Source organism: Chenopodium album, chromosome 22 (assembly GCF_948465745.1).
Source record: "Chenopodium album chromosome 22, dcCheAlbu1.1, whole genome shotgun sequence".
Classification (NCBI taxonomy): Eukaryota; Viridiplantae; Streptophyta; class Magnoliopsida; order Caryophyllales; family Amaranthaceae; genus Chenopodium; species Chenopodium album.
Genome location: NC_137855.1, coordinates 37,281,947 through 37,306,883, shown reverse-complemented (window position 1 = coordinate 37,306,883; position 24,937 = coordinate 37,281,947). Strand labels below are relative to the sequence as shown.

Genomic DNA, 24,937 nt, shown 5'->3' with positions numbered 1-24,937 from the left:
TGACCCCATTAAATCCCCAGGCCCAGATGGCATCCAACCTATCTTCCTCCAAAAACATTGGGATTCTTTAGGTTCTTCTATTTCTAGCTTGATTTCTGATTGCTTCAGTAAAGGTTCTATTCCCTCTGCTATTAATGACTCTTACATTTCCTTAATCCCTAAATGTGACTCCCCTCTTTCTATGAAGGATTTTAGACCCATAGGCTTGTGTAATTCTATTTATAAGCTTATAACCAAATGTATTTCTAACCGTTTAAAACCTATCATGGATGATCTTATTAGTCCCTTTCAGTCTAGCTTTATTCCTAAATGGTCTATAGAAGAGAACATTATTATCATTAAAGAGGTGGCTCACCATTTTAATAAGGCTTCTAATAAAGCTAACCTAATGGCGCTCAAAGTTGATCTTTCTAAAGCTTTTGATAGCCTTGAATGGGATTTTATCAAGGACACTCTTATTAATATTAACCTTCCTCCTAATATTGTTAATTTAATTCTAATTTGTATTTGTACTCCTAAGATTTCTCTCCTTTGGAATGGAGAAATTACTGATTTCTTCTCTCCTTCTAGAGGAATAAGACAAGGCGACCCGTTATCCCCCTATATTTTTGTTCTTTGCTTTGATCGTCTTTCTTGTATGATTCAAGATAGGGTTAATAATGGCTCTTGGAAACCTATGAAAATTGCTAAAAATGTTAATATTTCTCACTTATTTTATGCCGATGATGTTTTTCTTTTTGGTAAAGCTACTACGGATAATATTACTAATATGATGGAAGTTCTTGAACACTTTGAGAAAATTTCAGGCCTCTCCATCAATATTCTCAAATCTTCGGCTATTTTTCCTAAAAAAATGAATCATAATGTTCGAAAGTCCATCTGTAATGTTTGTAATATTACTAATACCACCAATTTTGGAAAATATCTTGGTATCATCATTTCTCATAAACGTCTTAACCAACTTGATTATTTTCCTCTTCTTGACAAAACTTGCTCAAAAATTAAAGGGTGGCAACTAAGCTTTTAAACATGGCCGGTAGATGTACTCTCATTAAATCTGTTCTTAATTCTTATCCGGTTTATGCTATGCAAACTAATGTCCTTCCGATAGGTGTCATTAATGATCTTCAAAAAAAATGCAAACAATTTCTTTGGAATAGGGTTAATCGATCTAGATATATTCCTAGAACCAAGCAATTGGAATGTTGTTTGTGATCCTATGGCCAAGGGAGGTTTAGGAATTAGGGATCTAAAGAGGTGGAATTTATCTTTTATGGCTAAGCTAGGATGGAAAATTCTTACTCCAAAAAATAAGCTTTGGATCGACATTTTAAAGAACAAATATCTTAAATATTCTAATTTTTTAGATTACATTCCCAAAGTTACTGATTCTGTCATTTGGAAGGATATTCTTAAGGGTAGGGATGTTCTTAAAAAAGGTATAATTATCAACATCGGTAATGGTCAAGACACATCTCTTTGGTTTCACTACTGGATTGGAGATTCACCTATTTATCTCATTCCTAATATTCGTATTCCTGACTCTAAAGGTCATTGGCGTGTTTCCGATATTATTAGGAATAATGAATGGTGCTTAGATAGTATTATCCATATTATTCCTTCCTCTTTATGCTCCTTAATCTTAGCCTACCCGTTACCTAAACTTGTTAATGTTTCTGATAGATTGAATTGGTCTCTTCATAAATCTGGTACTTTTACTATTAAAATGGCCTATCACATTACTAGTCCTCCTGCTAATCTTAACTCCTCCTTCCTTTCTACTTTTGCTCGGAAAAGTCTTTGGAAAATCAAAGTTCCCTATAAATATAAGATGCTTATTTGGAATTTAGTCAGAGACATCCTACCTGTTGGTTGCTCACTTATGAAAAAAATTCCTTGTTTTGACCCTATGTGTATGAGATGTGAAGCTCCTTTAGAGGATAGTATCCATGTCTTTAGAGACTGTCCCAACTCTTCTGCCTTTTGGTCTTTGGCTTTTAACAAATTTCAGTATTTAAATATTGATTTACACCGTTTTTATAACTCGAATTTTACAGATTGGTTAGACTTCAATCTCACTAATTCTTTTTCATGGAAAACTGTTTTTTGTGTAGCCATATGGCATCTTTGGAACACTAGAAATGTTGCCATCTTTGAACAAAAAATGGTTTTCATCCAAACTGCTTTTAACAAGTTTTATGTTGATTACTTTTTCTGTTTGAGAATTAATCAGGTACCTCCCTCAGACTCTCCTTCTTCTTCTGCTGCTCAGAACCCCAGACTCTGGGCACCACCTCAGAAGGGTTATCATAAATTGAACACATATGGTTCTTGGATCTGTATGGACAATGCTGGGGGAGGGGGGTTATCAGATGTGATAAAGGCCTTTGGGTCACAGGTTTTGCCACAAAGTTCAATGCAATGACTGCTGCAGCTGCTGAACTTTTAGTCGAAGGACTGTTAGTTGCTTGGGATAAGAGGATCAAGTTTCTTGAACTTGAAACAGATGCTGACAGTTTATCCAAGATGTTGAAAGACCCAAAGTCTTTTGAGGATGGTGATTTGGGTAACATAATTCGTGATGTGGCTGCTCTTTTGAATAGGGATTGGGAGGTTAATGTGTTTCATGCTAGCAGATCTGTCAATTATGTTGCAGACAGATTAGCTATGATGGGAAGGACCAAGTTTAAGACAGGTGAGAAGGTGTCATTTTCTTACCATCCTCCTTAAGTACACCAGACTTATGCTATGGAGATCCCATAAATGCAGGAAGCTCAACCATGATGTGCTGTACTGCCATAGCCATGCTGCTGTTTTGCTTTTGAAATCCCAGATATGCAGGAAGGTCAACCTTGATGTGCTGCACTGTTATAGTCATGCTGCTATTTTGAACTCTATCTTGTTTTATGCTCTAGTTTATGTTTTTATCCTTTGTACTAAGTTTAACTTTGATGATCTGGTGTGGTTTGATCTACCCACCATTTATCACCTTTTGTATCTGATGATTTCGATCATCAGATTTATCATCATCTAATATATTAATATTTCCCCCTTGTGTTAAAAAGAGTAGTACTAAGATTATGAAATTACAAATAAGAAACACCATCTATTATTGCACCCATTTTTTACAATACCACCAACAATTTTTTTTTAATTTTTTTTTACCACCATATTTTTTTACAAATCCTTAAAAATTACCACCGTTTTTTTAGAAATTAAATTGTATGCCACATAATACATTACATGTTGGGAATATTTTGGATAGTGCAAAATTTGGACACCAATATTTTTTTAATCCCCTCCCCACCTTCAATACGGGTACGGAGTAGAGTTACATTTTACGAATATGTTTCAATGTTCACCCTTCACTTCCCTCAACCAATAAACTACTCTTGTAATAGAGAAATCAAGAATTAGACTGAAGGAAACCGGGAATGTAACCCTCACTTTTGCAGCATGATCTATGGCTCTAAGGTCTTCAATTGACAAACTAAATACTACGTATCTAAACTGTAGAAAGCATCTGAGAGTCTGAGACATTAAGCTTCAAAACATGATCAACGACATCGTGATTTTACTGCAAAATTATAATCATTGAGAAATTCATCACATTTTCAGCAAAGCAAAAAGAGAAGCGAATTAGATGGCCAACATCCAGCATTTTGCAAATGTTTAATTTCTAGGGGTAACAATCTGCAAATCCTCTCGATTACTAGCTAGTTTCTTACCAAAAAGTAAGACATTATTCTTAATGAGAAATTACTAGTTTACACACAGATGAGGCCCTCCGAACTTTGAATAGCCTTCCTATTGCAGCAATTGTTGTTCCACTAACCACACCCTTCAATTTGATTTTGAGCACCTTCAAGTTTATGGCATTGTTCAACAGATATTCCAGCAGTATCTTATCAGCATTCACCAAATTAGAGAAGCTGATGTTGACAACTTCAAGTGTTGGTATTGGACATTTGGTCAAACAAGTCGGAAGTACTCGAGGCAGTGGACATCTGCATATGTTACCATTAAAACCACCATGTCTTACCGAGTAATCAAGGGAGACGAGATTAGGGGCACGCTGCAATATCCATAACACAAGATACCGCCATGAAAAGTTTGAGCATTTGATTAAACAGTGGTAACCATTTACAATCAAATGTTTCAAGTGTGGAAACAACGGCAGTTGATCATGCTCAGTCCCTCCAAGAGTAGCCTTAAATTGATGAGATGCAAAACAAAGGTAGAAATATCATCAGATATTGACAGAAAACAGTGAAACATTCCAAGTAAGAAGCAGTAAAATTAGCACATACCTCTATTGTCTTAACTTGTAATCCTAAAGTCATCAAATTAGAAACTTGTTGAAGGATTTTAAACACTTGTACACAGAAGTAATCATGGTGTCGGATTTGAAGTCTGGCTCCAGCTAGAGAGCGCATGTTGCCAAACTTGTAGTCTGATGATAAATCTTTGATCCAAAGATATTCAAGACTTGGAGCAGCTACTATTGTAATATTTTCAGTTCTTGGGGAATAGTTCGTATTGAGATGCAATCCTGAATAATTAATTCTTCAAGTCGAGGCAATCTCATCAACATACCATTCAAAGAAAAATCATCTGAAAATTCAATGTTTGTCAAGTGTAGGGTTAACAGATTTGGTAGATGAATTGGATTCAGAAGAAGGGAATCGAAACCCTTTAACTTTAACACCATAAGTTTCTCATTCGAAAAAGCCTCTGATGGTAGTATTCCACCATCAAATTCAAGATCTATCTCAACAATATCCCGTCGCATTATGTTCCTAATCCATGAATGATAATGGAGATCATCGCTGCTTAAGTCGCAATTAAACTGAAACAGCCTTAATGATCGTGTGTCATTACAGATCAAGACTCTATCCACAAACACATTGAAACTGTTGACACATTCATAATAAAACACCGAAAACTTTAGCACAGGAACTCTGGTCCAAACAAATTCCCATCTTTTAGACAATATGCTAGTAGCCACAGCTTCTTTGGTCGACAAAAATGATAAGATTTCAGAAAGGAGGACATCCGGCAAACTGCTAATCCTGTCTAACTGTTCAACCTCGGCCATTGTCATATTTTCTGCATATAGAAAAGAGAAACATTGTAGAAATCAGAAAGCAGAGATTACAAGTATACTATAAAAAAATAATAAACAGAAATATGAAAGGATAAAAAGATACAGTACTAGAATCTATACTTACAGAAAATTGAGTTTCTGATGAAATGGGACAGAAGCACAATAGGGGTTTTATAGACCAGAAAAACTGTTAGACTACCCAGTACGAATAGTAACCAAGTACATTGAATAACAGCTATCTTTGACTAGGATTTTCTCTTCAGATTCTACTCGGTAATGTTGGGAATCTTGGGATACTATTTGTTTCTCTATAAATTAAACTCTGACACTTCCAATAAAAAAATACAATGAACAAATGATTGATACTAGTGCAGTAGTAATTATTTCATGGGAATCTAAAAAATACTACTACTCTGTAAGTTTTTGTGATGTTAAAAGAATCTGCCACGAAGTCGAAGAAGACTGAATACACCAAAGAGCAGAAGGCTTCAAAACCCCCAAAGCCAAACCTGCAATCCTCAATAAGCCTCAACACAACCTGATTATCCAGGACTTAAAATTTGCAATGATAAGTAATGAAAGCATCATCCAACATAATTTTGTAGAAGGAACTACCCAGCCGAGTGCAAGAAGCTAATATATGAAGTTGTACGAGTATTCTGGAATGGGGGGAGCGAATAATATACATATTGGAAGCAGCCAAAAGGCCTCACTACAGTATCATGGGACAGCTTAATCAAACATTATTGCTGCTGGATGATATAAGAAAAACTTGCAATCACATCCAGATTTCAGGCATTGATATTAATTATAGGAAGATGTTACAGTTTAACTGGATAGAATTCAAGCACAATACAGTTAAATCATATTAAACAGAGATGTTCAGCATCACAATTCAATTGTAAGCCAAAATTGACATCCAGAAATTCATGCCAGTATATATCCAAGGAGAAAATTTAATTATATCCACAAAGTCACCCAAATCCATATAATTATACACGATAACATGTGATGCAAGTTTCTCTGTATGCAAAAACGCCTAATGTTTAACCAGAAAAATTAATACTCCGTATGATTCAGAATCTGGCATCTTAGCATGAATGAAACCAAGCATTTGTTTTCAGCTTCATCAAAATAATCACATCCTTCACCAGGTATCCCACATCTTCAGGCAGGAAGTTAGAATAAGAATCCTGAATGAGAAGGTCTCAAAGCATAGAAAGCAAATATTCAGGTATACCCGGAAGAGGAGTTTTGCACTGCACCATACATTGATGTTTGATACTGACAGTCCTTGTGCAGGAAAAATTCAAAGTAACAAGACATAAACTCTGTAAACAGAATTGTATGTAACCTTCTTACTGAAACATTAAGTACTAAATTCTTTAGCAGAGGAGCCATAGAATACCTGATAAACTGTCAACATTGTCAGACAAAAAACCCAGGCAGATTCAGACCATACATAGAATATAGCATCAAAGACGAATAAAATATTGATTTTGAATAATGAGAAACACATTTCAAATTTGTTCTTTTGTGATAAGGGGATGTACTCGAACAATGTCATTGGACATCATAAGGAGCTTGGCTTTAGTAATCTCTTTGAAGTGATAACACACAACATGACAAGGCTAATTATCAACAAGAACAGATCGACCAATCACCAGATTATCATAAAAACAGACTTTTTAATGCACATACAGAAATATCAATCATTCTTGGCTTCTCTTTTCTTGTTTCTTCTATAACCAGCTCTTCATCAATAGCTTATCAACATAAAGCACCTAAGTATATGCTGTATATCATCTAATTGCTAAAACATTCATCAGTAAAACAAATTTAGTTTGGAGAAATGATAGTATCAAAAGATATGACCAGGTGATACTACTACCCGCAACTCCATCATACAATTATAATCTTCCTGTTTTAAGTAATAATTTTCCATAAAATATTAAACTTTTGACTATCTAACCAAGAACCAAAAAATAGATAAAAGCTTTAAATAAGGAAGTCTAAGACAAAGAGTAAGTTTGGATCATACTGATATCAGCATGGTTGTTCAACATGAGCAAATCGGCACTTCAAATATTTTCTGATTCCAAGTCTTGATGACGTAAACTAATAGTGCAGATCCAAAAATTAGAGACCTACCATAACATTGTCTGATAGTTCTTAAGATCAACAAATTACAAATTGACATCGGCGAAGCCATAGGAATTTTCAATAGCCATGCAATAGCATCAGCTGTCATAGTCGTTGAGTTCTTCTCAAGATGGACCCTGATAACCTTTGATACCATTGTGTGTCGTAAGATGTATTCTATCACTGCATTCTCAGCAAAAGTCCCTCGAAAGTTGTCAATGTCTATAGCTTTTAAAGTTGATGAGAAACACTTGGGCACCAGATTTGGAAGTGGAGGTTGAATCAATCTACAATTCCCAACAAACAGATACTTTATACTCCCTCCGTCCCTAAATTACATTCCTCTTTCTTTCTATTATGTGAGGAGTTAATGCTAGAAAGAGAAATGTAATTTAGGGACGGAGGGAGTAAATTCTTTTATAATTAATATTGGTGAAGCCAGCTTAGATTGAAAGATAAGGTACTAATCTTGTATTTAAGGGACACAAGATTGGGGGCATGACAGGCTTCAAAAAAAAAAAAAAAAAGATTGGGGGCATGACAATTGATCGTACTTTAACATTTTTTTTATTTTTTGTTTTTAAAAAAATGCATTAATAATTTTTAAAAATATTTTGACATTCAAATGAAATAAGAGAAGCCAAGACAGAGGAAGTAATTAAAGTTGTACAACTCAAAAATCCAAACAAATATATCTTGGGATTTTATTAACATTAATTGTCAAAGATTGGGTTTTATTAGTATTGTCTTGGACTTGCATTTTGTTTAAGGAAACATTAGGGAGGCATTTTAAGGGTAATGATATATATAAGCATTTAATATACTTCCTAAAATGGAATTAAACTGGGAATTCATGACAAAATCACGAGCAGATCGGTGTAATTAATGTTACTTTATCCTCAATATTTCCTTTTTTAGCTTCTTATTTATAGCCCTTAGGGCTATGTTTATCATTTTGCGTTTATTAAAAAAGATCAAATTCCACCAAAATAATACTTGTACTTGAGTAGTCAAGAAATACATACTCTGAATACCAACGCGTATCCCACTCATCAATTAGGTGAGAGATGGTATTGCCTACCGTCTTAGGCTCTTAACATGAGAAATTCTAAAACATTAAAAAGATTAGCTAGGTGAATCATTTGAAATGTCTTGGACTTGCTTGAATTAGGTCTTTAGGTGTCTTGCACTTGCTTGAATTAGGTGAATAATTTGAAATGTCCTAATTAAATTGAGAATATAAATCAATTACTACCTCTGATTACTTTTAATTACCATATATGTTACTCAGCTCTTCATATTAGTTCAAGTACTCGTGTTGGACTTTCGACCCTCCAACATGAATGTAACACTTGCACACTTTGTATGGGATAATACCGACAACATAGCTGTTTGGCCGATAAACACCTTAATGTTACAAATTATATGTACAATTAGCAAACTAGCTTAGCATCCACAATAGCCGGTTTCTCGGCCACGTGGAGAGTAGCTTAAAACCACGCAGGCACCTGCCACCTACAAGGTCGGTGCGCCACCTATAAGGTTGGTGCACCACCTATAGGGATATGTGGCACCAGCTTGGTTATCCCCCTATATATACCCAGCCACATTTTCATATTAAAGGTACAATCTCTTAATCTCTCTCTCTACACTTTTTCTCTCTCTTCAAACCTTCCTCCTCAGATTACTAAGTTTAGCATCGGAGCGGTTATTCCTGGATAACCCCCGGGCTAGATTATCTGTGCTGACTGTGCAGGTATCAAATTGGACGGTAAACCTTTACCAACCCCAAGACATCTCGGTATTGGAACAATTGGCGCTAGAAGGAGGGGGTAATAACTTCTATCGTCCAAAAAAGACCTCCCACAGTCATGGAAGGAAATACCGAAACTACGCCCATCCCAGAATCAGAAAACCGGAATTTTGATAGCGGCATCCTGGCAACTGATGGCAACAGGGCCGTAAACACTATACCAGAAATAACGGTGGAGGATGAAACTCACCTTCTTTATAAGGATACGGTAAACGTACAGTTAACACCGAAAAGAACCCAGGCTATCCCGGATCCCTGGGGAGAGTTCACTCCGGAAGAGTTAGAGATAACGGCCAAAGTCATGCAGGCAATGTCCCGAAAAAGGAAAGAGGCCGGGATTGCGGCCACGAGAGAACCACAAAGAAGGCCGACACCGCCCGTAATTATCAACCTTGAAGATCAGTTCAATCAGGCCGAACAGCAGCCTCAGCCACGACCACCACCGCGTGAAATGGTGATGCCCTCTGAACGACAGGTCACAAGAACTGCGCAAAGGGAGGAATCAGAATCATACCGACAGGAGGCCAGTAGCGGGCCGCCGAGGCACTTAGCCAGGGCCATCATTCGACTAAGAACGTCTCCCTTTACGCAAGGGGTCCTTGATCAACAAATGGAAAAAATAAAAATGTCGGCGTGTACCTATGACGGCAAGGGTGATCCAAAGAGGTATGTAGCGGCCTTTGAAATCCATATGCTGCTATATACCGATACTGACGCGGTATGGTGCAAGGTTTTCCCTACAACGCTGGTAGGGGCTGCCTCAGATTGGTTCACTAATCTCCCACCCGGATCTATCGACTGTTTTGAGACCCTTGTTGAGATGTTCACAAGTCAGTATGTGAGCAACAGTGCAAGATAGAGAACCTCAGGGGAACTCATGTCTATCAGACAAAGAAGGGACGAATCACTAAGAGATTTCGTTCGGCGTTTCAATAATGAAGCTAACATCATTCCAAAATTACAGCAAGAGATAGCCGTCATGGCTTTGATGAGTGGTCTAGCCGACAGTGATTTTAAGAGATACATGGCGCGGAAATCCTTCCCCAACCTGGGGATAGCATTCAGCAAAGCCTATGAATATATCAAGAGCGAAGAACTTCTGAAAGCAGGCAACCAGACGGTCTCGGCAGAATCGTCTCGGCGACAAAACACGTATGTACCAGTAAAAACCCCGGTGGAAGGGGTTAGAAGGCAGAACCCACAAAAAGCGAACAGACCTGCCAGAGGTCTGGGACGGTACAATAATTATACTCAACTGAACACACCAAGGGCCGCTATTTATTCAATAAATCAACACAAGGAAGATTGGACCCGGCCGGCACCAATGATAACGAAGGGCCGAGATATAAAGAAATATTACATGTTCCACAAAGATGTCGGCCATTATACCGAAGAATGTATCCAGTTGAAAGAAAACATTGAAGACCTTATTAGAAAGGGACACCTCTCCCAATACCGGTCTCAGGGGGGAACCAGCCGACAATCAGCACCATTGGCCCGACAAACCGAATATCGGAAACAAGGAGACCTGTCAACGCAAGATGACACCTATCGTCCAGGCCATGCCGATTCTTATCGGCAAGGTACTGCACCTCCTGGACGTAAGATAACCATAGAAGTAATTACCGGAGGGCCCGTGCATGGGGGTTCCGTTAGCGGTGCAAAGAAAAGCTTGTCGGAATTCAAACATGTGGTGAACGCTTTAGGAGTAGATGAACGACCTCGACCCGCGACAATGTCACGCGTATCATTCTCCGAGGACGATGCAAAGGGTATAGTTTTTCCTCATGACGACCCGTTAGTGCTGATATTGGCAATCAATGGGTGCGACGTCAAGCGCGCGCTGGTAGACGGGGGTAGCTCGGCAAACATTTTGTTCGCAAGAGTGTTTGATGCAATGATGATAGGTCGAAAATACCTAACGCCGGTGTCGTACCCGGTTATCGGTTTTAACGGGTCAACAGTCAGACCCGAGGGAAGTATAATACTGCAAGTAAGAATTGGGGAAGGATCGATGGCACGGGACGTGATGACAGAATTCCTGATTGTAGACGTGCCGTCAGCATACAACGTTATTATTGGTAGACCATTGATTCATGATGTGCAAGCAGTGGTATCGACATATCACCTCACGATGGTTTATGTGTCCAATGTCGGCAAAACAGAGCGTATCCGAGGCAGTCAAACAACGGCAAGAGAATGCTACGTATCGGCATTAAAGCAACCTGGCCGACAAAGTTCAACGAACTTGCATAATCAAAAAAGAGAGCGATCCCCCTCTACCCAAGATTTGGCAATGACGAATTTTGACACAAGGCTCGTAACTATGCCAAGACCGCTGCCGGGAGGAGAAACAATTGATGTCGAGTTGCAGCCTGGAGTTGCTAATCGTACAGTGAAGATAGGCTCCGATATGGATAGCGATATGCAATGCCACTTGATTGAATTCTTGAGAGAGAATGCGGATGTTTTCGCATTCTCGGCCGACGAAATGCCAGGTATTCACCCAGAAATAATGGTGCACAAGTTGAATATTGATAGGCGAGCTAGACCGGTACGACAGAAGAAAAGGAACTTTTCAACAGAAAAAATTGAAGCGATACAAGCAGAAGTGAACAAGTTGTTAGAGGCAGGTTTTATAGAGCCGTGCACATATCCGGAATGGTTAGCCAATGTCGTAATGGTTAGAAAGCCATCAGGAAAGTGGAGAATGTGCGTTGATTTTACCGATTTAAACAAGGCTTGCCCGAAAGACTGCTATCCATTGCCGAGAATAGATCGACTGGTTGACTCCACGTCAGGCCATGCACTTTTAAGTTTTATGGATGCCATTTCTGGATACCACCAAGTCAGCCTCTATCAGCCGGACCGAAACAAAGCGGCATTTATCACAGATGCCGGAGTTTACTGCTATAAAGCCATGCCTTTTGGGTTGAGGAATGCAGGAGCAACATACCAAAAACTGGTAGATAAAGTTTTCGCCGATCAAAAAGGAAGAAATGTTGAAGTTTATGTTGACGACTCCATTGTAAAAAGCCGTCTAGCTGCAGATCATATTAAAGACTTAAGGGAGACGTTCGATACTCTACGACAATATCGGATGAAGCTGAATCCCGAGAAGTGTGTGTTTGAAGTCAAGTCCGGAAAATTCTTGGGCTTTATGGTTAGCGAAAGAAGAATCGATGCTAATCCCGACAAAGTAGAAGCTATCCTCAGCCTTCCGCAACCGAGGTCAATTAAAGATATACAAAAGTTAACGGGCCTAATGGCGGCGTTAACGAGATTTATCAGCAAATCTGCCGATAAGGCTCTGCCATTTTTCGTAGTTCTACGACAAAACAAGACTTTTGTTTAGGGACCAGAGCAGGTCAAAGCATTAGAAGCCGTTAAGAATCATCTACGATCATTACCAACAATAGCAAGGCCGGAAACGGGGGAAACACTACAACTTTACATCTCGGCATCCCCCAAAACGGTAGCAGCAGTACTATTAGTGGAACGGAAGAAAACACAGATGCCTATATATTTTGTAAGCCATGTGTTAAATGCTGCAGAACGACGATACCCCCTAGTAGAAAAAACCGCATATGCAGTCGTAATAGCGGCAAGAAAACTGCGACCATACTTTGATGCACATGCCATTGAGATTTTAACAAATCAACCATTAGAGAAATCTCTTCAAAAGATGGAAACCTCTGGCCGTCTGCTGAAATGGGCAATTGAGTTGTCGGAATATGCGTTGATCTATAAGCCCAGGGTGTCGATCAAGGCCCAGGCCCTGTCAGATTTTATAGTCGAGACCTCTTACAATGAAGAAGAGGAAGAAATCGACATCTGGAAAGTGTCCGTTGACGGCTCTTCAGCCGCAACCGGATCCGGGGCCGGTATAATCCTTACTTCCCCACAGGGAGATATATTCGAATATGCAATTAGATTTAAATTTAAGGCATCCAATAATGAGGCTGAGTACGAAGCAGCATTGGCCGGGGTCCAATTATGCATAGCGGCAGAAGCAAAGAAAGTAGAGCTTTCCACGGATTCGCAGTTGGTAGCAAGCCATTTTGATGGGACATACGAAGCACGTGAGCCGACAATGATGGCCTACTTAGAAAAGCTCTGAAATGCGACAACAACACTTAATCAATTCGTGATCAATCTAATACCACGTGGGCAAAACACTCAGGCACATGCATTGGCAAAATTGGCAAGTTTAAGTTTTAATAACTTAGAACGCACATTGATGGTTGAGGTTCTGGAACACAAAAGTATAGATGAAAAAGAGCAAAAAGAAGTAAATTGTGTGACGCAAAGCCGAGAATGGTATGATGACATTCTGGCATATAAGTTGCAGGGTGTACTTCCGACAAATAAAAGCGAGGCACAAAGGATCAAGAAGGATAGTGTCTGGTTCATTATGTTTCGGGGCATGCTGTACAAGAGAGGCTTTTCACTGCCATTGCGTAGATGTCTAACGGCATATGAGTCAGCGAGACTAATAGAAGAAATACATGAGGGTGATTGCGGTAATCACTCAGGCGACAGGTCAATGTCCTTAGAAGCAATGAAAAGAGGGTATTATTGGCCGACAATGAGCTCGGATACTCTATCCTACGCCAAGAAGTGTGACAAGTGTCAGAAATTTGGTCCAGTGATAAATCAACCACCTAACGACTTAACACCTATCCTCAACCCTATCCCATTCGCCCAATGGGGGATGGATATTGTCGGACCTTTTACTTCGGCAACGGGAGGTCGTAAATTTTTGATAGTAGGAATAGACTACTTCACGAAGTGGATCGAGGCGGAGCCGGTTGCGAAGATAACTGCTAATGAGGTGAAGAAGTTTATCAGGAAAAACATTTTCACCAGATTTGGGTTGCCGCTAGCAATGGTATTTGATCACGGTTCGCAATTTGACTGTAATCCGGTTAAAAATTTCCTTATATAAGGTGAAGTTCGCATATGCCGCAGTTTGTCACCCTCAATCCAATGGCCAAGCTGAAGCCGCTAACAAACAAATACTAACCGCACTGAAAAAGAAGATTGACGACGCCAAAGGACTTTGGGCAGACTTGGTGCCGGAAATATTATGGGCTAACAGGACGACAACAAAAGAGACGACAGGAGAATCACCTTTCAATCTGGCGTTTGGATCGGAGGCCGTCATCCCTGCAGAAGTAGGGTTACCGACATTTCGAATTCAACACTTCTGCGAGGACCAAAATGATTTGCTATTACGACAGCAGTTAGATTTCTTACCAAAAGTAAGGCTAACGGCTTCCATCAAGTCTGCAGCCTACAAAAACAGAATGAGCCAAGCCTACAACAAGCGTGTCAACCATAGGCCGTTAGAAGATGGAGACCTGGTGTTGCGTAGAACAGCTGCAACGGGAAAAGGAAATGCCGATGGTAAATTCACGGCAAACTGGGAAGGTCCGTATCAGATATACGAAACAATACGCCAAGGCTCCTATCGTCTTATGACATTAGAGGGAGCCCAGTTGAAAAATGTTTGGAACGCAGCTGTCCTAAAAAAGTATTATGCTTAATCCTATGTATTTTGTACTAAGTTAGCTAAATTTGATATGTATTTTGTACCAATAGTAGTCTTAGATGTCGGCATAACTATTCCGTATGTGTTTTGTACTTATTATTTCTAAGGATTGCTTTGTACGCAAATTTTATTTTGGCGGAAAGCCGTTAATAAGAAATGCGAAATAATCAGCAAAAATGAGAATCATCTGCCCACTTTCGATATGGACTTGCAAACGGCCTAACTAGCCGTAACAGCCATTCAAGTGCCGAGATGGTTGGATAACTATGCACCTAAAGGTGAGTTGAATAGACGGTCTGATCCACTGTCGTTGCTCAGCCTGCTAAAGGTCGCAACAAAAAAAAGGGACGAGCGGATTTATTCATGAGGAATAATGGATTCTTGTTCTCTTCAAATCCGTCACGGCAGTATATTGTTCAAGGACAATACTGAGTTTCACGAATAAATGCTAAGGCATTTACCCATAAAACTGCGGGGCAAGCGTATTATGAATAATAAACAAAACTAACTAGAACAAGCAAAATTGACAGCTAACAAGAGCACAAGCGTAAATGTCACAGACAAAAAATATAAGCATAGTCATCAAAAGAGAACGGATTATCATACATAGCCGATAATAATTAAAAAGTGTGCTAATAAAACAGTTAGATAAGCAAAATTAAAGTAAGTCCCTTATCAGACATAAATATACAGACATAAGTTCTTCAGTAACGAAGTTAAAACAGAAAGAGATGGATGACGGCCCAAATACTTCAGTTTTCTTTGGACTCGGACTCCTTCCCTAAACCATCATCATGGGGAGGAGTAGCAAGTAGGGCGTCATCAAATTCCTCTTCAGGAAGGCCGCGAGGGTCAAGATTCTTCATTGTAGCAAGGCTGGGAGGATCATCAAAATACTCCTGTTCATAACTAGTAGGAGATAGATGTCGGTCAGAACCGTACGCATCCTCCACTACCTGCCATTTCTCCTCGTCCCACTCCTCGGCCTTACAAACGCACCGATGCGCAGCAACCCAACCGCCGGTATAGCGATCAACCAACTTGTTACGGTACAAGTCCGACCGTAAAAACCGATTGACAGCTCTACGCTTTATGGCCGGCTTTTCCGAACGCAGTAGTTCAAGGCTATCCTCGGCCCTCTTCTTGCCGCTCTTCTCGGCTTCCAATTGCTGCTCAAGATCAGCAATTCGAGCCTTTAGCTGAGTCTGATCCTCAAGCTTCTTGAATAGCTCATCACGGTCAGCGGCCTTGCCCTCCATCAGCTTCAGCTTGCCCTTATAACCTTCAATCTCAGCATTATGGGCCTTGCGTTCATCATCAGCCTTTTTCAGAATAAGCTTCGCCTTATCTGCTTGCCTCTGGTAATGCCTATACATATGAACAACCTCAACAGCAGAGTTGACGGTCTTTAAAGAAAAAAAAAATAATAATAAATAAAAAATAATATATTATGAGGAACAAATCATGATAACCATATGACTAAAAGGACGAGCAAAACCAGAAAAGAGAAAAGAAATAAAATAAAGAATTAAGTGACATACCTTCAGTAGGTTGTTCATCATCTCACCACAAGGAGCCACAACGCGGCCAGTAGGCCTGTCGGCAGGGGTGGGTAGATCTTTCAGCATTCGCCAGCCAAGGTTGCCCCCAGATGACGGATCGTCAGAGTAAACAGACTCACCTCTGTTCACCGTCAGCGTTGGACGCCAAGACTCACTGGCGTTACCAGCTGGAAAGGCCGAGAGCTCATCTGCTACTTCTTGAGGAATTTTTACATGTGGTACCTCGATGAACTCTGACACAGAGGCAGGAACAAATGCGTTCCGGCCGCTAAGTCCAGATAGGCCAATGTTAGCCTGAGTGGTCACCTTGGTAACAGTAATGACCTTCTCGGCTTCAGAACGGGGCGGCTGCAAGGACGACAGGTCGATATCACCAACATCATCCTCGTCCAAATTCACAACGCTGAGCCCAGCAGCGGAAGCTTTTGGCTGATTTGCTTGTTGGTCAGAAGCGGGAGTTGTCTTTCGCTTCTTAGACTGATCACGGTCGCTGGTTGAAGTGGTCCTTTTGGACTTACCGGCACCACCACCCCTCCTCAGGGGAAGAACAGTTGATCCCGCCGGTTTCGATTGGGAAATAGCCGTCATGTCTCTCATATCTCTTCGCCTACCCCTCTGAGCTCTGGTAGCAAACTTGGGAAGGTTGTCGAGCTTTTTCTGGGGGTTGGGAGGGCACTGATGCTTGACGCTGCCGTCAGGATAAAGACCGAGTCGAGCGTTGTCTAGTTTGTCAACACCTGTTTAAAATCATGACGGATGAACGGTTAAACCAACGATAAGAATAACGGAAATATCAGACAAAACAGCACGTTGTAAAAAAAAAAAAACTACAGGGAAAGAATTACAGTATAATTACAAAATACGAAAACTGTGTGCAAATAAATGATAAACGGTAAAAACAACAATGATGACTTTAAATCATACCCATTGCATCAGTATGGCATAGACCGACATGAGACAGGGGAGCGTTGCCCAGGATATAATTACAGTTAGGCAGCCACTCCCTTGGAACGGCCTTAACTTGTCTACCCTCGTTAACATAAATACACTCAAAAAACCGAAAGGCTTTTCGTTCAAGCTTGCCTAAACTCCTATCCCTAAGTGTATCAAACTAGGTATGAGGAAGATAGAAGGTCCTTCGCAAAGCAAATTTATCAGGAACCTTCAGAAAATAAAATTGATTCTGCCAATTCTTACAACTGGTCAGCTTTGGCCACACTGTAATTCTACCGCTAGTAGTGAGAAGAGACCACCAACCAGGTGATTAACTGTCTTTTTTAAGACGGTGAATCTTACGCACAAGATTCAGAGTTAGCGGAAAATCCATATAAATCATCGTCCATACTAAAGATACAATATTGCGAACGGCAGGAGGAGTTAACTGGGCAATGCAAATATTCCAGGCCCTAAACATCTTTTCGATGAAGGGATGAAGCGGAAAGCGGAGTCCAAACTCCAGATGTTTAGCATACACGGCAATATGCCCAGCTGGGCAGTCAAACACAGTGCTATCAGAGGGCGGTAAAGTAAGAACATAGTCATCAGGAAGCCCGAAAAACCTCTTCCCAACGCCACAATAATCCTTCTCGGCAGCAGTTGCCAACCATTTGTCGTCAATAACGACAGTCTTTACCTTTAGTGTGTCGGCCATCACTAGAGGACGGCGGTGTTGCTCATCATCATCTTCTGAATTGTAACCCTCATCTAATGCTTCCTCGGCAATGATTTGTTCGCCGATGTTAATGTCATCATTTATATCGGAGTCGGTCTCTTCGTTATCGGATCCAGACTGTCGTCCACTTCCGCCCGCTTCTTCTTCCTCTCCTTGATTTTCACTATCTCCGCCTTCCTCATCTGAAATCTCATCCCTACCTGACGCTGCGCTGCGTTCAGTAGATCCCATATCCTCTTCATTAGGACTAGACGCTTCGGCTTCAGGATCAACAAGGGGCTCTTTACCAGGACGCCTATTAGCGCTCTCGGCCTGGTTAGGATCAACGCTAGGACGTTTAGTTCTCGGCATTTTCTGGACGCCGATTTTACCAAGATTAGACCCGTATTCGTCGAGGAAGATATATGATTCAATGTCCTCAATAACACTGATAGATTCAAGTTCAACAAGATCAATGTCTTCTAATATACCAATGTTAACAAGCTGAGAAGGCTTTTCAGCTTCCTTTTCTGACGCTGAGGACAAGTGCACAAACGGGTCAGCCTCACAGGCCTCACCCGCAATAGAATTTTTTATAGATTCACGCATAACCAACTCAACACACACAGAAACATCAAAACCCACTACATACAAGTCACAAACATCGACCCAAGAAAATCTTCGCACGGACAATCACTCGGAGTAGCAACAGAACCGTTTTTTGGAAATTTTGAGAGATTTTTTGGGAATTTTTTGAGAAATTTGTTCGCAAAAGTAAGATGAAATAAAGAAACTGTCCGTATTCCTTATTTATACCCCCGTTGAACAGTTGTTTGATTTGACATTTGGTGCATGAAATCCAACGATGAGGATTAAAGCACCTCTTCATCAAGAATCGCTAGACGTCTGACACGTGCCCCTATACTTTTTGCTTATTTTCAATTTTTCCCGCCCATAACAATTTCCAAATAAAACGTACTTAAGACATAGTAGCCTATCGGTACTTTGCTCACCTTGGGGGTAAATCGGAGATTTTTTATCTCCAAGCACTTATCTTTGTGTTGAGCATAGCACTATCGGTACTTTGCTCACCTTGGGGGTAAATCAGAGATTTTTTATCTCCAAGTACTTATCTTTGTGTTGAGCATAGCACTATCGGTACTTTTCTTACCTTGGGGGTAAATCGGAGATTTTTTATCTCCAAGCACTTATCTTTGTGTTGAGCATAGCACTATCGGTACTTTGCTCACCTTAGGGGTAAATCGGAGATTTTTTATCTCCAAGTACTTATCTTTGTGTTGAGCATAGCACTATCGGTACTTTTCTCACCTTGGGGGTAAATCGGAGATTTTTTATCTCCAAGCACTTATCTTTGTGTTGAGCATAGCACTATCGGTAATTTGCTCACCTTGGGGACAATTCGGAAGTTTTTAATTCTGTAAATATATATTTTGTCGTTAAAGTGCGAACGTTGACTCCTTATCAACGTCCCCACTTGGGGGGCTAGTTGTATGGGATAATACCGACAACATAGCTGTTTGGCCGATAAACACCTTAATGTTACAAATTATATGTACAATTAGCAAACTAGCTTAGCATCCACAATAGCCGGTTTCTCGGCCACGTGGAGAGCAGCTTAAAACCACGCAGGCACCTGCCACCTACAAGGTCGGTGCGCCACCTATAAGGTCGGTGCACCACCTATAGGGATATGTGGCACCAGCTTGGTTATCCCCCTATATATACCCAGCCACATTTTCATATTAAAGGTACAATCTCTTAATCTCTCTCTCTACACTTTTTCTCTCTCTTCAAACCTTCCTCCTCAGATTACTAACTTTAGCATCGGAGCGGTTATTCCTGGATAACCCCCGGGCTAGATTATCTGTGCTGACTGTGCAGGTATCAAATTGGACGGTAAACCTTTACCAACCCCAAGACATCTCGGTATCGGAACTCACCCGGAACACACTTCACTTTTAGTTCAGAAATCTTAAAAAAAAATTCACAAAGTAGTCAAGTCGAACATTTGAGCACGTAATTATGTTGGACATTAATATTCGAGTCCAAGTAACATAGACCATAACAAAGATAGAGTTTATTAATTATTCTACAAATTCTTGTATAGGGATTAGACTTTAAAGTTCAAGATTAACAAGTGAACAAGTAAGAAAGCGCAATTAGACAATTAATCCAATACGTACCTATAAAATTTAATTAATCATCCAAACAAACAAACAATTAAACCTTAAAGATTATTATAAAAAGAGAAAGAAAAAAAAAACAAACAAACAAACAATTAAACCTTAAAGATTATTATAAAAAGAGAAAGAAAAAAAAAACAAACAAACAAACAAATTGGGACTAAAGGTTAGAAACTTACTACTTACAAAATTGTGAATTGGGGAAATTGTTAAATCAGGAAATTGTGATTTTAATTAAAACAGTTGTTTGAAACAGGTAACAATTTGCCAAATATTGTTTGTCTAATTAGTATATTCAGTGCCCCAAAAAAAAAAATAGTAAAATTCAGAATTGCTACTGTTCCTAACTCCAAATTCTAGAGCAATACACTCCAGAACTAAATCTTGCATTCATTTACTAAAGAACTTCCAAATTAATTAATCATTTTATTAAAATCTACCAGCTAAGGATTTTTAATCAGCGCAGCAACACAAATTCAATCAACCAAGAATTTCACTTTCAAAATCAAATTAATACAACTAAAATTAATCTTTTAAAATACGGGAAAATGAAAGAATCAAAATTGAAAAGAACAAATATAGGGTGTGAATTTGCGATACCTGAATTGCACAGTAGTTGATTTCTGTCTCCAAGAAAATCAGAATGAAATTACAATTCGAACTTAAAAAAGTTGAAATTTTGATAAAATTTTTTGAAGTAAAAAAGTAGTGTAAGTTGGCTGAGCTAATGAATAAGAGAAATTTAGAGTTTATACAAATATTCCCTTCTTCATATACTTCGTATACGCTAAGGCCCCAGTAGTCTTTGTTCTCAACTTTCAACTGTTCGAGGTTTGGGTCCCACTATTTTATATTCTAAATTGATTTCAATTGTTTGAAGGTTTGGGTCAGAGTCAAATAATCGGAGAACTATATGCGCAAAAGCCCTATATACTTCACTTTCAAATAGAAAAACATTTTACCGTAAATAATGAGAACTTGAGCACAAGCAGTGGTGGGAAATATGATGACAAAAAATACCACTATATGCATAATAGTACATAAAAGTATTATTCAAACAACCTATATTTTAATGGTACGTTATACATTTATAATAGTACACAAAAATATACCACTTTACCATTAAAAGAGATAAAATGTACCACCGAACCCCAAGTTACCCTCCTATATGCATGCAATGTACATAGACCCTATGCACGTAAATCATATGAGTATGACATACACGTCATGGTCAATGGTGGAAAATTGAAGTCAAATCTTTGTATCCAACATAAGTTCATATACTCAATATCCTACAAGCCCACAACCAAAACACAAAATTTCCAAGGCATATGACTAATATGAGACATTATGTGAAAACCTTAAAAACGTCATTAGGTATGTGTTTGGTGGGGGGGGTGGGGGGTGGTGGTGGTGGTGGTGGAGACAAACAGATAGATTAATAAATAGTTTACCCCGATCATACCGAGGCGGAGATTAAAGTTTAGAGAGCTTTCAAGCTTGAGCAAGAGTAGTTTCAAGTTTGTCCAAGTTATAAGCATTAATACAGACCGGGAGAGGGGTAGATAAATATATAGAAAGTCTGGTAACAAAATAACCATTGTTTAGTTCCTTGCTTCCTCAGCCAAAATGTATATGCTAGCTTGTTGGTAGTCCTCTCCTCAAAAGATAGCTCAATCCACGACACGGTTTTAAGCCGCAAGTTCCTGCAAGTGATGACATTAGAGGTTAGCTTTATGTTGTTGTAAAGTTCTTTTAACACACATTATTAGTGGCATCCCAATTTTACAACACAAATTTATCAAAAATATAGATGACATACCCGGCATTAAGGAGGAGAAACTATTAGTTGACACTCAGATGAGGCCCTTGGAACCTCGCTTAGCCATCCAATCATTGCAGCCTTGTTGAATTCATCAACCCTACTACCCTTGAAATTGATTCTGACCGCCTTCAAGTTTACGGCATTGTTCAACAGATATTCCAGCAGTATCTTATCAGCATCAGCCACATCCAACAAGGTGGCGTTCACAACTTCAAGGGTTGGAAACATACATTTGGGTAATGCTGAAGGTGATGGTAGCTTTGGTTGGTATTGCGCTGGATTAGCAAGATGTGGAAGGAATTCCTCTAGCTGTAGCTGACCTAGGCGCGGTGGGAATCCCACCACACATACATTTTTGACATATTTGCCATCTTCACTCTGTAGTACCAAAGATATTAACCATTGAAATTAGGAAAACTTTTATATACATCCGATTTTCAGTAATTTATTGTACATCGTGTACACTTTTGTCCGATTTAGTGTTACTTTTGTCAAATTTATCAATAAAGCATAAATAACTCTTATATATGTCAAGGTAACTTTTGTGCGTTTTAGTGTAACTTTTGCACATTTTATTGTCACTTTATAACGGATGTTCAGTAATTTACTGAACATCCGTTTTATTTAAAAGTTTGTCTTGAGGTTATTGGAAACATTCGAGTTTTAAATAGCTAGACTTACCGAAAAATCAAAAGAGACGATATTAGGAGCACATTGCAATATCCATAGCACAAGATACCGCCATGAGAAGTTTGAGCAGTTGGTTGAACTAAAGTCGTAGTCCACGATCACATGGGTCAAGTTTGGAAACAAGGGGCCTTGATCACGCTCAGTATACCCAGGAGCAGGCTAAAAATTAATTATTGAATGCAAAACAGAACAGGAAATTCTATTAGATATTAGTGACAAAATTGGAAGTGGACAGGAACCTGACCACTTAAAACTGAACCTCGAATCCAGATTAGCCTAAAAGGTGAACCAGATGAAACACCAAAAATAACAGTGATAGATAGCAGAATAAGTTTTACATAAAAAAAATAAAAGTAGAGTATATTGAATTGCTTATAATATCTATCACTTACCTTTTTGGTTGCAATATCTAATTTCAAAGTCTTGAGGTTAGAAGCATGTTCAAGGAGGCTAATCACTTCAACATCATAGCGTTCCTTAGAGCCAAGTCCGACATGAAGTCTAGCTTCAGACAAAGAGGGCATGTTTCCATACACATATTCAGAAAATTGGCTACCATTAATATGAAGGTATTCTAGTCTTGGACAATCTATTGTATTCTTCATAATTTCAGGAAACACCATTTCCTCAACGATTTCCAATCTCTTTAGAGAAGAAGAATGGATACACATATTTTGCGATCCCAAGCAGCTAATTAGAACCAATTCTTCAAGCTGAGGTAAGCTCATCAAGATATTTTTCAAAGGCAAATTGTCTGTAAATGCAATATATTTTAAGTGCAGAATCAAGAGACTTGGTAGATGAACTGAACCTCGAAATGGGGTTATTAACCCATACAACTTCAGCACCGTAAGTTTCTTATTCGAAAAAGTCCCAGCTGGTAGTATTCCCCCGCCAACTTGTACAAGATCCATCTCAACGACATCCCGTTGCAATATATTCTTAATCCATGACTGATAATGGTAGTCCCTAATTTGTGTCCTTGATAAGCCAGAAAGCTGAAAAAGCCTTAATGAACTTGAATCATTACAGTGCAAGACTCTATCCACAAACACTTTGAAGTCTTGGACAGAATCTGTTGGATCAAATGAGAAGTTAAGCGCAGGGACTTTAGTCCAAATAGATATCCATCTCTTGGACAGAATGCTAGTAGCAACTGCTTCTTTGGTTGGCAAAAACGATAAGATGAAGGAGAGGAGGACATCCGGCAAGCTGCTAATCCTGTCACCCTCGGCCATTGTCAGTTCTCTGCAGCAGAGAAAGAAAAGGCTCAGAATATTTTTCTCTTAAATACAAGATTATACTACCTCCGTTAACTTTTAGTTGCAACTTTGAAATATTTCATAACTCACAAATAATACCCAAATTTGCAACTAAAAGTTAACGGAGGTAGTATATGAGAGGCAAATAGAAACATATACTAGAATCTATACAAGGAAAAAATTGAGTTAAAGATTAAATGGGTAAATAATAAAGATCCTGCTAATAAGCGCCAATATAACATAAAACAAAAACAACTTTTATAATTTTAAAGTAACATTCATTTAATTCACTTCCTTTTTCATAATAAACCATGCTAGCATTTACTTCGTATATCTTTCTCAGACTATATTGATATATTCCTATAATGTATATCACAAATTCTTGATGCTACCACAAAACCTACCACCAATCACCAAAGACGACTAACACAAGGGTGGAACCAAGGGGAGGTGGTGGAGGCTCGGCCCACGTGGCCCAAAAGCTAAGTCCTTGATTGTCATAGCCCCCTTCAAAAATTATGATAAAGATAAAGAAAATTTTGCGAAAACTACCATTTAAAACTTTATTTGAAAAAGGTTTTTTTGATTTTTACCACCTTCCAATAACGACTTTGTCGAATTTACCACCTCCATAAAAAAAAGATTTACTTTACCACCACCAAAATTTCCAAAAAATCGATTTTACCACCAACTAACGGATTCCATCCATGAATCCGTTAGTAGGGCCCACATTTTGAACGTTTCTTCTTCATCTTCCCCGATCTTCCATGTCAACCAACCAGCAACGAAATCAACTACCTCGGTTAGTCGGAATTTCGTGTGGGTTTCGCGTCTGGGTGGTGGTGGTTTCGGGTCGCGGTGGTTTCGCGTCTGGGTTTGAATGGTGGTGGGGTTGGTCGTAGCTGTTAGGTGGTGGCTAGGGGAAGGGAGGGGTTGGTCGTAAACGGGCAGGGGAAGGGAGGGGCTGGCTCGTAAACGGGCAGGGGAAGGGAGGGGCTGGTCGGAAACGGGGAGGGATAGGGATGGGGTGGTCCGAATCGGGGAGGGAGAGGGAAGGGTTGGTCGGAAACAAGGAGGGAGAGGGAGGGGCTGGTCGGAATCAGGGAGGGAGAGGGAAGGGCTGGTCG

General features: G+C 39.5%; 4 protein-coding genes across 4 annotated transcripts; 2 read left to right on the top strand and 2 right to left on the bottom strand.

Annotated features, from left to right (window-relative positions):
• The first annotated feature begins 265 nt into the window (after positions 1–265).
• LOC145604333 (uncharacterized) lies at positions 266–2,425 on the top strand. Its single transcript, XM_081660252.1, has 2 exons — positions 266–881; positions 1,368–2,425. The coding sequence occupies exons 1-2, from the start codon at positions 266–268 to the stop codon at positions 2,423–2,425; spliced, it is 1,674 nt and encodes a 557-aa protein (XP_081516378.1).
• Positions 2,426–3,748: 1,323 nt separating this feature from the next.
• LOC145604332 (F-box/LRR-repeat protein At4g14103-like) lies at positions 3,749–7,406 on the bottom strand. Its single transcript, XM_081660251.1, has 8 exons — positions 7,259–7,406; positions 6,809–6,873; positions 6,470–6,523; positions 6,250–6,300; positions 6,086–6,146; positions 4,597–5,109; positions 4,311–4,552; positions 3,749–4,210 (listed from the first exon to the last, which is right to left on the bottom strand). Exons 1-8 carry the CDS (start codon positions 7,404–7,406, stop codon positions 3,749–3,751), a joined length of 1,596 nt encoding a protein of 531 aa, XP_081516377.1.
• Positions 7,407–12,576: 5,170 nt separating this feature from the next.
• On the top strand, positions 12,577–13,182 carry LOC145604331 (uncharacterized). The gene has a single exon (XM_081660248.1). The coding sequence runs from the start codon at positions 12,577–12,579 to the stop codon at positions 13,180–13,182; it is 606 nt and encodes a 201-aa protein (XP_081516374.1).
• Positions 13,183–21,861: 8,679 nt separating this feature from the next.
• LOC145604330 (F-box/LRR-repeat protein At4g14103-like) lies at positions 21,862–23,786 on the bottom strand. The gene is made up of 3 exons (XM_081660247.1): positions 22,941–23,786; positions 22,540–22,707; positions 21,862–22,236 (listed from the first exon to the last, which is right to left on the bottom strand). Exons 1-3 carry the CDS (start codon positions 23,784–23,786, stop codon positions 21,862–21,864), a joined length of 1,389 nt encoding a protein of 462 aa, XP_081516373.1.
• Between the last annotated feature and the right edge of the window lie 1,151 nt (positions 23,787–24,937).

What these genes read in the sequence shown, in the direction of transcription:
- LOC145604333 (XM_081660252.1), top strand. Translation starts at nt 266, where the DNA reads ATGGATGATCTTATTAGTCCCTTTCAGTCTAGCTTTATTCCTAAATGG. An exon ending in TAATGTTCGAAAGTCCATCT is followed by an intron (nt 882 to 1,367) that starts GTAATGTTTGTA and finishes CTAATTTTTTAG; the next exon opens with ATTACATTCCCAAAGTTACT.
- LOC145604332 (XM_081660251.1), bottom strand. Translation starts at nt 7,406, where the DNA reads ATGGTATCAAAGGTTATCAGGGTCCATCTTGAGAAGAACTCAACGACT. An exon ending in CAAGAATGATTGATATTTCT is followed by an intron (nt 6,524 to 6,808) that starts GTATGTGCATTA and finishes CAATGTTGACAG; the next exon opens with TTTATCAGGTATTCTATGGC. An exon ending in AGATGATTTTTCTTTGAATG is followed by an intron (nt 4,553 to 4,596) that starts GTATGTTGATGA and finishes TTAATTATTCAG; the next exon opens with GATTGCATCTCAATACGAAC.
- LOC145604331 (XM_081660248.1), top strand. Translation starts at nt 12,577, where the DNA reads ATGCCTATATATTTTGTAAGCCATGTGTTAAATGCTGCAGAACGACGA.
- LOC145604330 (XM_081660247.1), bottom strand. Translation starts at nt 23,786, where the DNA reads ATGGCCGAGGGTGACAGGATTAGCAGCTTGCCGGATGTCCTCCTCTCC. An exon ending in TAGATATTGCAACCAAAAAG is followed by an intron (nt 22,708 to 22,940) that starts GTAAGTGATAGA and finishes ATTAATTTTTAG; the next exon opens with CCTGCTCCTGGGTATACTGA. An exon ending in TCGTCTCTTTTGATTTTTCG is followed by an intron (nt 22,237 to 22,539) that starts GTAAGTCTAGCT and finishes TTGGTACTACAG; the next exon opens with AGTGAAGATGGCAAATATGT.